This window comes from Tasmannia lanceolata, unplaced genomic scaffold (genome assembly GCF_043159265.1).
Source record: "Tasmannia lanceolata isolate RefF3 unplaced genomic scaffold, GAP_Taslan_0.1 ptg000008l, whole genome shotgun sequence".
Classification (NCBI taxonomy): domain Eukaryota; kingdom Viridiplantae; phylum Streptophyta; class Magnoliopsida; order Canellales; family Winteraceae; genus Tasmannia; species Tasmannia lanceolata.
In genome coordinates this window covers 50,873,150-50,888,224 of record NW_027518685.1, presented here as the reverse complement: position 1 = coordinate 50,888,224, position 15,075 = coordinate 50,873,150, and the positions used below count along the sequence as shown (strand labels likewise).

General features: G+C 46.5%; 1 protein-coding gene and 1 long non-coding RNA gene across 2 annotated transcripts; both read right to left on the bottom strand.

Moving 5' to 3' along the window:
- Positions 1 to 1,134: 1,134 nt before the first annotated feature.
- Positions 1,135 to 1,655, bottom strand: LOC143883639 (uncharacterized). Its single transcript, XR_013252453.1, has 2 exons — positions 1,405 to 1,655; positions 1,135 to 1,324 (listed from the first exon to the last, which is right to left on the bottom strand). It is a non-coding gene; the product is annotated as an uncharacterized LOC143883639 (long non-coding RNA).
- A 6,013-nt stretch (positions 1,656 to 7,668) lies between these two features.
- Positions 7,669 to 8,229, bottom strand: LOC143883041 (uncharacterized). Its single transcript, XM_077386407.1, has one exon. The coding sequence runs from the start codon at positions 8,227 to 8,229 to the stop codon at positions 7,669 to 7,671; it is 561 nt and encodes a 186-aa protein (XP_077242522.1).
- Positions 8,230 to 15,075: the final 6,846 nt, after the last annotated feature.

Here is a 15,075-nt window from a genome sequence, read left to right as displayed (position 1 = left end):
GTTATTTTGGGATATTTTAAAGTACATTTTTAAAGAAGATCATGTTCGTAGCTCTACTAGGGATGGATGAGCCATAGCTTCAAAATTCAACTTAAAATGAAACGGCACATTGGTTTAATATAATGGCAATGGTTCATATTCTAGAGGAACAGTCTCAGCACTTAAGAGTAGGGGTGTCAATTTTGGCTCGGGCTCGGAGGCTCGCTCGAGCTCGGCTCGAATCCTTAACGAGCCGAGCCGAGCCCGAGTTAGGCTGCAAAAAGCAAAAATAACGTACCGAGGGTAGGTATGTCTTGTCAACCTCATTGCAAATCAAACGGTTCGAAATTAATTTTTTCCTGTAATTGTCATAACTTTCAACATTTTTTGGTATTTTTTTATTAATTGTCATAACATACTACCTTTTCTTCATAATTTTTCATTTTAAACTATATAAATCAGCTATTTTACTTTTCTCTGTGTAATGATTACTTTTTTTTTGTGCTTTTGCTACCAACCTTTGCTTTTGCTACCAAGCTTTGACATGTGCGAAACTCGATAAAGCTCGCGAGCCTGGCCGAGCCTGACCGAGCCGAGCCTGGTTCGAGGCCGAGCCGAGCCCGAGCCTAGTCTTTGAGCTTAACGGGCCGAGCTGAGCCTGTCCATGCTCGGCTCGGCTCGTTTACACCCCTACTTAAGAGGCATATGAATATCATTATCTGTGCGAAAGATCATAGGAAGCATGGTTCATCCTAAGCATGGCATAGAAAATGAATGATTTTGATCATCATAAATTCTTAGGTTCCACTAGTAGTTTTGTGCTGTCCAGGAAAAAGAATATGCTAACCAAAGGAATGCTTGTATTGTTGCACCTTGGATCATTCCAAACCATCCATTTGATACATCTTGCAATGGATCTCCTACGATACCGGGACAATTTTGCAATACCAATATCCAATAATGTATTCTCTTTGCCGTCGAATGTCCCAAAGGGCAAAAAATGAACATTATTAGATATAATGATTGCAGGATTGGCAGCAATTTTGGCCGTAGAAGATCCAATGAAAGGCCTATAAAATAGACGGTTGAGATCCATCAGTATGACATAAAACAATTGCAGTAAGGTGAGACGAAAACAGGGGGAGAAGATATCTCTATCTGGAAATTTATCGTTTATTCATGCTGCCTGAATCTCTGTCTACAGTTTTATTCGCTGGATAGGGCTATGCATCTTTATCTCTCGGGATGCTTTTGAGTTGGAGAAGGCCAGGGGCAACGGCGACACCATAACGTTCTTCCTCTTATTTATTGTTTTAGAGTAGTAGCGACACTCTCATAGCTCCATCTGTAGACACAACATCTAGTATGAGAGACAGAGAGAGAGAGACAGAGAGAGAGAGAGAGAGAGATGAGGAGTGGAGTTACCAATATTGACTGTTGGATAAGCACTTGTTGGATGATTGATTGGTTGGGCGCACTCTAGATAGGCATCCAAAGCCTCCATCCCATATTTGAGGGCCTCTTTGCCTCCACTCTCGCCGTTGCTCATCTTTTTCTTCTTCTCCTTTCTCATCTTTCCTTCCTTCCTTCCTCTTCTGTTCTTTTTCTCCCTTTTATAGATATATTTTTTTCTCCCTTGAATGTACAAAAGCTTTACAAATGCGAGTGGGGTGCTGTTTGAGTCGTACAATGAAAACGTTTAAAAACACTGTGGCCATTTCTGACAGCCTGTTCTGACAGCTACATTTTGAGAGATAATAAATATGCAACCCGGAAGGAATATGGGTCGTAGATCTAACAGTCAATCACAAGTTTGCTGACCCCACCTTGATCAGGTGATTCTAGCCTCTTGATTTTGTTTAGGGCTTATTAAGAAAAGTTAAACCGTTGATTTCTCTAGTTATTGAAGTTAAGAATGTGAAGTTTGTTCTGTACCGGAATTCAACAATGTGGGCCCCTACATGATGGTCTACAAGATCAATGCTACCGATTTTATATAAATATAAGGGCAGTGATAAATCGACCCTCCAAAATGATAAATCGATTCCCCATGTGTCTTTCTCCCTCCTTTTTCTCTCTCTAACCATGAGGAGAGAGAAAGACACATGGGGAGTCGATTTATCATATTTGGGAGTCGATTTATCACTCTCCTAAATATAAATGTATATGATCCAAAAATTGACTGAGGATTGATCTGGAAGTAGTCCCTCTCTATTCCGCAAAAATGCTTCAAGGACTGTCATACTCAAACTCCTCCCTAACAGCCACTCTTTAGACCCCTCATCTGGACCATGAAAGTGATCCTGTCCATCGAAATGATAAGCAGGCAGAAGTTTGACTGATTAAGACTGATCCCACACTAATCAGTTGACCCTAGCCTCATGAAACATCAAATATCATTGTTGGTTGATTTTTTCAATTGAAGCAGATGATACGCCACAGTGGAACCAGAAGAATGTTTTCTAGGGTGCCATATTATACGATGGGTCCAAAATTCAGAAGATTTGAGCCGTTCATCTGATAAGGACTATGGTAGATCCCAAATTAGTATAAAAACTTCCTGATGGCGCCAGAATCCGGGTTCGTGTTCACGCGGTGAGTGGAGAGCCTCCGCTGGGGTCTGCAACCACAAACAAAGGGGTCAGGGAGGTCTGGGGTGGGTCCCGGACGGCCACTTCAACACCCAAGTCAGATTCTGGACCAACGATACAAAGAACAACAAGAAATGATAGAGGTATAATCAGGTTTACCAGGACCATGGCATAGGTTCTTTCTTTGATATCTGGGTGGGTGAATTAGGGGCCGAGGGTAGAGGGAGGGATAGGGCATCCAGCGCCTCTTCCCTCTCCCGACTAAAGTCGGAAAACCTTACTAACGGCTTAGAGCTCCCTCTAATGACCTCCCGTTTTAGAGTCGTTCCTCTTTTTTCTGAGCCGGATCCCCCCTTTCTCTTAGGGACTTAATGGCGTATTTATACTTCGATCTTGCATGCAAATCCTCTTCATGGGGCGCCACGTGAAACTTTTCATCATTTCGGAGAGAAAACTTTCTTTTGCTGGATTGGGTTGCCCTCCTGCTTCGACGGCGCACGTATCTTTGTTGTGTAATCTTGCCCATAATCGTGATGATGGAGTTTTCAGAGCCGGGGAGGTGACGCGTGGCAAGATCACGTGGTCTTACCGTGTATTAATTTCTTTCCTAGTCATGATGAGATTCTTCTGCCTTATGGGTGACACGTGGTGAGATCCAACGGTCCCGCAGTATCTACGCCCTATCATAATACCCCCCTACTTGAATGGACCAAGGGAGTAAGTTCATTTTCTCGGTCAACTAATGTCGTGATGAGGGCATTTATGGGAGCCTTGGAATACGAGGGGACGTGCTGTTTCGTTCCGCAGTTCCTTCCCGAGGAATCGTAGTGCCATTATGTGGCGCTGGTCGGTTATCCAATAGGAAGGGGACACGCATAGGGTGAGTCGCTTCGTTTCCTGACCAGAGGGTTTTTCTTTGGGTTTATAAATGGAGGTTTGTCCGCCTTTTTCGCAGATCATTTTTCCATTTTCTTGCCCTTACTTGACAGCATGTCCAAATCTTTCGCCGGCTCTTCTTCGGGCTTGCCGGAGGTGTCGTTGTCTCTTGAGAGTCTCTCCGTGAGAGGCAAGGGGAAGGCTGCTGCCGTCGAGGGGAGTCGTCCCGGCAGTCCTGAACCAAACCCTGTCCGGGTGGAGTCTCAACTGCCAATGCCTGAGAGGATCCCGCCTCAAGGGTTTTCCCCATTCCTTCATGCTCCTCCCCTTTTCGAGAGGGAGTCTCATGAAGCTTTCATTCATCACAATCGCTCTTTCTTTTCTTTCATTCGTCACAGGGAAATGGAGTTTCGCAGCCGGATGATCGACATGAGTCGAGAGATCGCGGCCTTGCGTGCGGAGAACAACTTCTTGAGGAATCGGGTGAGATGGGTTAACCACCAGAAAGCGGCGGGCAGGGTGGATCCGGATTGGGAGAGCTCTTCCGAGGAGGAGTATAGTGATAAGGAGCTCTTCGATGCGGAAAACTCTTTCAGCGGCCAGTCGCTTTAAGCCGGAGGGAATGGGGTGAAGGGAACTTTGGAGGTGTTCTTTTCTTTCTTCACTCCTCTCTTTTTTTTTTTTGTGCTGGGGGTCCTCGGGGCCCGGGCCTGCGTGCCCTATCTTCCTATTTTCTCCTTTTTTTTTGTAGGCCTGCGGGCTAGAAGAAGAGAATTAATGATCAATTTCTTTTTGTACTTCTGATGTGTTTCTTATGCTTCCTCTCCTATCTGCGTGGTAGTTGAATTTATCTGGGCGGAGTGGTAGTAGTAAGGCCAGACACTTGTGTCAGGTTCCAAGCATTTTCTATTTAATCTGACCATTTTTCCATCTGAGTGGAGTGGTAGTAGAGCGGCTGGGTCCTTGTTATGGGATCTGGGCCGTTTCTATTACATTTGGCATTTGTTCCATCTAGTGGAATCGTGGTATTATGGTCGTACCGTGGAATCGTGGTATTATGGTCGTACCGTTTTGCTAGGTTCCGAGCCCTTTCTGTTGTACTCGGTCTTATATATATATTATCCAGTGGAGTTGTAGTGGCCCTGCCAGACCCTTGCGCTGGGTTCCGAGCCTTTTCCCACCGTACTTGGTATTTTCCATCTAGTGGAATTGTAGTAGTAATGCATGACCTTTGTGCTAGGATCCGAGCCATTGCCCACCGTACTTGGTATTTTCCATCTGGTGGAATTGTAGTGGTAATGCCGGGCCCTTGGGCTGAGTTCTAAGCCTTTTCCCACCGTACTTGGTATTTTCCATCCGGTGGAATTGTAGTGGTAATGCCGGACCCTTGGCTGGGTTCCGAGCATTTTCTCATCGTACTTGGTATTTTCCATCTGGTGGAATTATAGTGGTCCTGCTTGACCCGTGTGCTAGGCTCCGAGCCTTTTCCCACCTTGGGTACGGCTGGGTGACCTAAAATCCAAGTGATTTCCAGACTTTCGTTAGGTGAGGCCGAGTTCGGGGGGGATCCTTTGAATGGTGGTTCACCTTGTTTTAGGCGGAAAGTTGTAGAGATAACTTGCTCGGGAAGTTAGCGGCGGGGGCAGGAATGTCTTTTCGCTGCGAGAAATGGCGCTTCGATTTTTAGCAGTTTTTCTCGAATTCCCAAATGGCCGCCGCGTGTGCACGTCCTATCCAATTGGAAAGGGTGGGAGGTTGGTCAACACGTATCGAAACCCTAACTTTTAAGGCTTTCTAGTGACTATTTTGCCTTGTTTCTTCCTCTTCTTTGGGTGGGGTGGGTTTTTCTTCGAGGCAATTTTGTCCGCCGGCCAATCTTCTTCTCTTGCCGTCGATTCTTCTCTAGTTTTTGGTTCTCCTTCATCATTTGCTCCGGTGAGTTCCATATCTTCTGTTTCAACTGATTTCTGATTCTTTTTCGTTTATTCTTCAAAGATGTCTGATACGACGGATTCCCAAAATCCACATAGTGAGTCAGTAGAAGTAGTGGAGAGTGTTTGGCCAAAAAGGAGGCGGTTGGTAAAGGGCGGAGGCGGCGGTTCCCGAGATGGCCAGATGCCCAGAGAATTGGAGGATAGCTCCAGGGCTTCTGGTTCGTCACCGGAGGTCGCTGCTTCTGAACCCCTTGTTTAGGCTCTTGCTCGCGAGGCGGAGATTAGGGACATAAGGGCCGGCGCTTTATTCTCCATGGCCGGGTGGCATCGTACAAGAGCTTCTTGGAAAAGGGGGCGGCAGAGAGAATTAGAAGGGAGTACCATATTCGTGATGATTATGGGATTAGGATCCTTACTTCTAGGGACGGGGTGTGCGAGGACGTCACGGAGGAGAAGGTGGCTTTCTATGTGGAGGCTTTTAGGGCAGGGGTTAGGTTCCCGCTCTTGGGCATCGTAGTCAAGGCCCTCAAGTTTTACCGGGTGGCCCCTCCCAACTGGCACCCAACAATTGGCGCACTCTTTTGGCCTTTGTGGCCAAGGCGGGCCTCCACAAGGTTCAGCCTACCCTCCCTCTGCTCAGGAGTTGCGCTGCCCTTAGCCGTTTGGTAAAGGGTGAGGACAGCTGGTTGTACCTGACCCAACGTCCTCAGGTGAAGATTGCGGCGAGCTTGCCTTCTTCCATTAAGAAGTGGAAGAAGGTGTATGTGTTCATAATCCCTCGGTTGGATGCAGATTGGGGTTTCCCTAGGTCTATAAAATCAGTGAGGACATGGGATTTGATGGCCGGCTTGGGTCGGACTTGTATGTCAAACTCCCCCAAATCGATGGCCCAACTTACCTTTCTTCCCGAGGTTTCCGGCTTTTGCAGGATTTCTCTCAGTGGTTGGTCTGTCAAGAGTACTATGGGGGGGCCTGGAAGTAGGGGCGGAGCTTCCGGGCAGCGGTGACGACGGGGAAGGTGAACTTCTCTATGTCCAGGTACCGGACCTCCGCGCCATGGAGGATCCTGCTCACATAGTACACCGGACGTTCCCGCTTCTCTCTTTGTTGAACCAGTACCGCGCTTACCGCCTTAGAACTAACAGCCAAATATAAAAAAAGCTCTTCCCAGGGCTCGGGCTTGGTCAACACAGGCGGTGTTTGGAGGTACTGCTTTAAGGCGTCGAAAGCTTCTTAGCAGGCCGGGGTCCATTCGAACTCCCGTATGTTCTTTAGTAGCTTAAAGAATGGCTGGTACTTTTCGGCCGATCTGGACATGAAGTGCCCGAGGGCGGCGACCCATCCCGCGAGCCACTGGACCTCTATCACCGTTGCCGGGGGCTCCATGTTTAGGACGGCTTGGATCTTCTCATGGTTGGCCTCGATGCCTCTTTGGCTAACCATGAATCCTACGAATTTCGCGGTGGTTACCCCAAAGGCACACTTTGCGGGGTTGAGTTTCATCCCGGGTCGCCGTAGAGTGTCCAAGGTTTCTTTGAGGTCGGAGATGTGCTTGTGGGCTTCCAGGCTTTTTACCAACATGTCATCCACGTATACTTCCACGTTTCTGCCTATCTGCTTCTGGAATAGTTTATTCACGGGCCGTTGATACGTGGCCCACGCGTTTTCAACCAGAAGGGCATGACAGTATAACAGTAGACGCCGTGGTCAGTGATGAACATTATTTTTACGATATCTGGCTCATGCATCTTTATCTGGTTGTAGCCGGAGAAAGCATCTAGGAAGGTGAGGAGTTCATGCCCAGAAGTGGCGTCGATGAGTTGGTCTATTCACGACAGGGGGTAGGGGTCTTTTGGGCAGGCTCGGTTCAGATCAGTAAAGTCTATATAGGCCCGCTAACCTCCATTGGCTTTCTTGACCATGACCACGTTCAACAGCCACTCGGGATACCTGATTTCTCTTACGAATCCGGCTTGTAGCGGTTTTCCCACTTCAACTTTAATGTGAGTTTGTCGTTCTGCCGCGAAGTTTCTCTTCTTTTGTCGGACGGGCTTGAGGGTCGGATTTACCTTCAACCGGTGAACCACAATCTCTGTGGGTATGCCGGGCATGTCCGAAGCAGACCACGTGAACACATCTTTGTTGTCTGTAAGGAAACTAATCATTTGACCCCGTAAGGTGCCTCTTAGTAGGGAGCCAATCCGGACCTCTCTCTCCGGCTGGTCCTCGGATATAGGGACGGAGTCTAGCTCCTCGATTGGCTCCCCTCTAACCGTGCGGGCTCGCTTTCAGGGGTCTTCGCTTTCGATCGTGAAATTTTCAGTTGGGGCGTTGCTTCCTTTTAAGCTTGCTGCGTAGCACTGGCGTGCTATCATTTGCTGCCCGCGTATTTCTCCTATCCCGGTCAGAGTGGAAAACTTCATTTTGAGGTGAGGGGTAGAAACTACTGCTCCCATGTCCCTCAGGGTTGGGCGTCCTATGATGGCACTGTAAGTGAAAGGTATATCCACGACCAAGAAGGTGGTCATAACGGTTTTTTGGAGGGGGTATGTCCCAAAGGTGACGGGTAAGTCAATTTTGCCGCTGACCTGTACGGATGCCCCAGAAAACCCGTATATGGAATACTCTGCAGGACCCAGCCTTCCCTCGCCCAACTTCATTTCTTCGAAGGTTTCGAGATGAAACTCGTTGACGGAGCTCCCCGTGTCTACCATGATCTTCCCTACATCGAAGTTAGCGATGATCAATCTGACAACTAGCGCATCGTCGTGCGGGACTTGTAGTCCGTTGTAGTCCACGGTGGACAAAGAGATGACCTGGCCTTCTTGGAGAGGATCCGTCTGGGCCATTTTAGAAGGCATTTCCAGGGAGAATACTCGCTCTGCGTACGCTCATCGACCGGCCGTTGTTGGCCCCCCCCGCCGCTAGCCCTCCAGCGATGATGTTGATTTTTCCAACAATAGTGGGCGGCTGCTCTGGGGTCGGTGTACTGCGGGATTGGTGTCTGCTGTAGGACCGGTACCGGCCTCTTGATCTATGGGCAGGGGAAGAGCGGTGTGCTTCATTCTGGTAGTGGGGGCGCTCTATTCGCGCGGGGCTCTTAAGGTACTGATCTAAATGACCTTCCTCTGCCAGCTTTTCTAACTGGAGTTTGAGATGGAAGCAATGGTTGGTTTCATGGCCGTGGTCCCTGTGGAAATCACAAAACCTTTTGATGGAGCACTTCTTCGGATCAGTGCTCATTTTCTTGGGAGGGGCTAGGAGACCCTGATCTCTTATGGCGAACAGGACATGGGAGAGGAGGACCTTTAGGGGAGAATTTCCTAACCCTTCGAAGATGGGAATGGGGTTCCGGCATGCCGGTCTTTCTTCGGCCCGTAGTTTTCCGGCCCCTCTACCATCTTCTTTCTTTTTTTCCTCATGGCCGGCCCTGCTCCGTTCCCGCACGCATGCTTCTTCCGCTCATATGAACTTGTTAGTTTTGGATTAGAGTTCCTGTAGATCCCGCGGTGGCTTGAGGGTGAGGTGTAGTTTGAGAATTTGGTCGGTGGTAGTGTGCTTCAGAGCTGCAACCGCTATCTGGACGTCGATGTTGGAAAGTTGAGCCAATTCGGCGTTGACTTTCAGCATAAAGTCTCTCAGGGTCTCGTTCCTTCCTTGTCGAAGGGCCAAGAGGGCGTCCGCCTGATCGTGGCAGAGGCGATTGTTGGCGAACCTCGCGGTAAACTTCCTTCCGAATTCATGTAAGGATGCAATGGAGTCCGGCTCCAGACATAGGTACCAATCGTTAGCGGTTTTTCTCAACAATGAGACAAAGGCTCTATACATAAATCCATCTGACGCGCCTCAAAGCGCCATTACCCTCCTGAAAGTTTGGAGGAACTCTAGGGGGTTTGTGCTCCCATCGTAACAACCGAATCAGGAGAGATCTATCCCTGTTTCCACAGGAGTTTTTAAGATCTCCGTGGTGAATGGGGACGCCGTCTCTCTTTCCCATTCGTCCAGGATGTCGTGGGCATAAGGTTTTTTCATTTCTCTGCAGATCAGCCAGTTGGTCTAGCCCTAGCAGTTGCGGCGATGTAGCCACCTCCTTCGCCCGTACCGGAGGTAACTCTTGGAATCGAGTTGTCCGGGTAGGGACGGCGTGGCTTTGGGTAGCTTATTTCCTGGTGTCTGGTTGACAGTCCCCGACTGGGGGAGGTAAAGGGCTATTTGTCGAAAGGGAAGGCATTCGCCGGATCGGCGCGCGCCTCCGCAAGTGATGACATTCCTCTAGTGACTCCCCGCCGTCTTCGTCGTAGGCTTCAGTCCGACCATGCATTGCCGGGGGCATCTCCAGAACTTGAGGCTTTGGTTGTCGAGGAAACCGTAAAAAGAGCTCTTGGCAAAGCTCGTTGAACATTTCCATGGTGGGGACCATCTGTGGTGTGATGGAGGTGGGCCGATGGTAGCCTGAGGCCTGCGAGTTCTGCTCACAAGAATTTGAGACACGAGTTTGTGCATGTTGGGCATGGCTCCTGGTCATTACTCCTATTTCTTGCTGTTGGGTGTGGTTTCTCATCGTCGTAAAGCATTCAAACTCAGACAGGTCCCACGGATGGCGCCAGAATCCAAGTTCGCGATCGTGCGGTGGGTAGAGAGCCTCTGCTGGGGTCTGCAGCCACAAACAAAAGGGTCAGGGAGGTCCGGGGTGGGTCCCAGATGACCACTTCGACACCCAAGTTAGATTCTGGACCAACAATATAAAGAACAACAAAAAATGACAGAGGTATAATCAGGTTTACCAGGACCAAGGCACGGGTTCTTTCTCTGATATTTGGGTGGCTGAATTTGGAGCCAAGGGTAGAGGGAGGGATAGGGCGTCCAGCGCCTCTTCCCTCTCCCAACTAAAGTCTGAAAACCTTACTAACGGCTAAGAGCTCCCTCTAATGACCTCCCGTTTTAGAGTCTTTCCTCTTTTTTCTTAGGCCGAATCCCCCCTTTCTCTTAGGGACTTAATGGCATATTTATACTTCGATCTTTGATGCAAATCCTCTTCATGGGGCGTCACGTGGACCTTTTCATCATTTCGGTGAGAAAACCTTCTTTTGTTGGATTGGGTTGTTCGACGACGCGCGTGGCTTTGTTGTGTAATCTTGCCCATAATTTTGCCACGTGGTCTTACTGTGTATTATTGTCTTTCATAATCATGATGAGATTCTTCTGTCGTATGGGTGACACGTGGTGAGATCCAACGGTCCCGCCATATTTACGCCCTATCACTTCCCAATTGCCCAATTAAATGTATCTTTGTTCATTGATTGTCAGTCATTTTATTTAGGCAACGATCTACAATCAATTATCAATATATTATTGATATCAGGATTATATGATGGGAGGTGATATATTCGCCTCGTATTTTTACTTGGGACAGCACCCCATAGTATATTTATAAATACTCTCTTACACTATTGCTGGCTGTCCCAAGAGGGGGAGGGGTGTTGTGGTCGGGTCGGGGTAACAGTAGTTTTTAGGTTATGTAAAACAAGAGGCTTACTTATAATTTTTGAGTTTAAGAGGATATTCATATGTTCTTGAAGGTTTGGAGAACTAATTTACAAAATCCGTTTAATTTTTTTATAAGTCCTAATAAGCTTATGTTCTTGAAGGTTTGGAGATCTAATTTACAAAATCTGTTTTTTTTTTTTTTTGGAAGTCCTATTAAGTGGTCTGTTCATTAAGGGATGATATGTTTATCCCTTTTTTTACTTGGGACATCCTCCTTCAGTGTAAAAGAGCAGTCATAACTAGAGGGTCTGTCCCAAGTAAAAAAAGGGGCGAATATATCACTTTCCCAGTGAATTGGGAGAAGACCGTGGGTCCGGCCTACGTTCTTATCTGACCAAACCCGTTACTCCTATGTCCAGCTGGTAGCCAACCACATGATCTTTTAGTGCACCAGTAATGCGCATCAACAAAGCCTAACATCCCTTTGGAGAAAAAAAGAAGATAACGCTGTGTATAATGACAACGAATTGATATGCGCACTTTCATGATCAATAGTAAGAGGGGGACATGTATGTGAGATCAAGACCGCCAACTTGTACAACACCAAGGGATATCCTACATGGTTGAATCCGAGGAATAAGATAAATCACTACAAAATACAATGGTTTACCTTTTTTTGGCCATTAATTTTTTGCCCTCATGTAGGATAATGCGCGCCCATTTAAGGTGATTTGTTGTCAAAAAGCGTTAAAAGTCTGCCCACAATTTACGTTAAAACTTAAAAGAGGCACACATTATCCAGCAGTGGGGCGAAAAAGTCATCTCCCTTCTTTAGAAAGGAGGGTAAAAGGGAGTTTCTCCTTAGCATTTTCCTGATAAATTTGCAAATACTAGGTATTTAATAGTTATGAAAACGTTACATTTTTAAGTTTTAAATAACGTATCAAAATTCAATCCGGAGTTTTTAATGTTTCATTATCTTAAACTAGTCTCCCACTTCGAATAATCCTCTACCGGGTAGGTAAACTTTCAGTTGACCAAACTCGGAACAATCCTCTACGTCGGATCATTTGCCAATTAATGGGGAATGATGAACAACCAATGGTAAAGGTCGCCTGACCGAAGCTAATATATATACATGGTAGGGACCACAAGGTTGATTGTTAGAGTTGATGATCTAATTTACCCACATCACAAGTGTTGCTTGAAGATTTGGACTTCTGCTAACTTTAATGATACCTCTTGGACGGATAGGAATATGCCAGGTAGGCGATTGAGGAACAGTCTCAATTCCACAACCTGGACCGTATCTTACATGTATTTGGATCACCAAACACGTGATTCTGTACCGGGGAAATTAGGGTGAGCCACCAAACTGAATCTCTTTTCTTAGAAAAGCAATGAAGAAGATGTTAGGGAGCCTAATGTCAGCAACCACTATCATTACAGGATCGGGCCTCTGCCTATGTGAAGAAATGATAAAATTTAAAGGTATATCGAGACGGGCACTCTAGGAATTGCCAACGTCAATGAAAACCTGGAGTTAGATCAATCCGGATTCCCCCTGCTTCGACGCTTTTACCTACTCATCTATTTACCTCATTCTAGTGTCACTTACTCCAACACAAAAGGGTTATTTGGATATGTTGCGGTCAAAATCAGTTAATGGCTGCGCTGGAGGTGATGAACGAATGAACGATCTGATTTTGTCCTTGCTTTTGTCCTCCAGGAAGGCCCTCCGATGCTTAAGTTAGTGGCAGCAACAGATAAAGAAATCTTAATGGAAATAGTAAGTTTCGGGAATCGTGTCCCTTACCTTTTGGGTTTTACCCTTATTTATAGTGGTTGGGTGTGTTAGGACTAATTCGTAATTTCCCTTGTGCTATAATTACCATATCACCCTCTAGTAGGTGGCAATGAGCCGTAAGTACCTCTTTTTGTAGGGGTCTTTTGTTGACTGTGGGAAATTACTTCGCTACCCTTTTGACATCTGGGGCCCTTTGACACGTGGAGTTTGCCGATTGGGTAGTTATTTTTACCCCTATCAGTTGCCCCCCACTCCTTCACGCTGTTTTGAGGTCTGGGGGAGTGTAGTTTTTTTTTTGGTCGGTCGAGAGGCATTGGACGACCTTCTTCGGCCGAACTCTCTTAGCCAACCTCTTTCAACCGATCTCTTCTTGAACCGCCTCCTGCTAGTTGTATCGTGGAGATCGGTTGAGATCTTAGACGATCTCTTTTGGCCGATCTTGTATAGGACGGCTTTCTCTCGTTGGACCGTGTGGAGATTGGTTGAGTTTTAGGACGAACTCTCTTTAGCTGATCTCTTTTGGACGGCCTTTAACTTTGACTTTGATGAACCTTCCAGATTTTGCATAATATGGAGGTCGGCTAGTTTTTCGGACAAACTCTATATTGGACGTCCCCTACTAGTGTGTTTTGTAGACATCCGAGCTTCATTTGGACGATCTCTTTTGAGACAGACTACAACTTAGGATTTCTAAGAATCCCTCTAACGTTGCAAAATATGGAGTTCGGCTGGATTTTCGGACGAACTCTATATTGGATGTCCTCCAACCATTTCGTTACGAAGAGATTGGCGCTTCATTTGGACGACCTCCTTTGAGACGAACTAGAACTTAGGATTTTTAAGAATCCCTCAAACATTCCAATATATGGAGCTCGGCAGGATTTTCGGATGAACTCTATATTGGACGTCCTCCAACCATTGCGTTGTGAAGAGATCGACGCTTCATTTGGACGATCTCCTTTGAGAGGAACTACAACTTCGGATTTTTAACAATCCCTCAAGCGTTACAAAATAAGGAGTTCAGCTGGATTTTCGGACGAACTCTATATTGCACATCCTCCAACCGTTGCGTTGTGAAGAGACGACGCTTCATTTGGACGATCTCCTTTGAGACGAACTAGAACTTAGAATTTTTAAGAATCCCTCAAACAATGCAAATTATGGAGATCGGCTGGATTTTCGGACGAACTCTATATTGGACGTCCTCCAACCGTTCTGTTGTGAAGAGATCGACGCTTCATTTGGACAATCTCCTTTGTGACAAACTACAACTTAGGATTTTTAGGAATCCCTCAAACGTTGCAAAATACAGAGTTCGGCTGGATTTTCGGACGAACTCTTAATTGGACGTCCTCAAACCGTTGCGTTGCGAGGAGATCGACGCCTCATTTGAACGATCTCCTTTAAGACGAACTACAACTTAGGATTTTTAGGAATCCCTTAAATGTTGCAAAATATGGAGTTCGGTTGGATTTTCGGACGAACTCTTAATTGGACGTCCTCCAACCGTTGCGTTGCGAGGAGATCGGCGCTTCATTTGGACGATCTCTTTTGAGACGAACTACAACTTAAGATTCTTAAGAATCCTTCAAACCTTGCAAAATATGAAGTTCGGCTGGATTTTCGGACGAACTCTAAATTAGACGTCTTCCAACCGTTGCGTTGTGAAGAGATCGGCGCTACGTTTGGCCGATCTCCTTTGAGACGAAGTACAATTTAGAATTTTTAAGAATCCCTCAAACGTTACAAAATATGGAGTTCAGCTGGATTCCGGACGAACTCGATATTAGACGTCCTCCAACCGTTGCGTTGTGAAGAGATCGACACTTCATTTGGGCGATCTCCTTTGAGACGAACTACAACTTAGGATTTTCAAGAATCCCTCTAACGTTGCAAAATATGGAGTTCGGCTGGATTTTCGGACGAACTCTATATTAGACGTCCTCCAACCGTTGCGTTGTGAAGAGATCGGCGCTTCATTTGGATGATCTCCTTTGACACGAACTAGAACTTAGGATTTTTAGGAATCCCTCAAACGTTGCAAAATATGGAGTTTGACTGGATTTTCGGACAGACTCTTAATTGGACGTCCTCCAACTGTTGCGTTGCGAGGAGATCGGTGCTTCATTTGGACAATCTCCTTTGCGACGAACTACAACTTAGGATTTTTATGAATCCCTCAAACGTTTAAATATATGGAGTTCGGCTGGATTTTCGGACGAACCCTTAAATGGACGTCCTCAAACGTTGCGTTGTGAAGAGATCGGAGCTTCATTTGGACGATCTCCTTTGAGACGAACTACAACTTAGGATTTTTAAAAATTCTTTAAACGTTGCAAAATATGGAGTTCTGCTGGATTTTCAAACGAACTCTATATTAGACGTCCTCCAACTGTTGCGT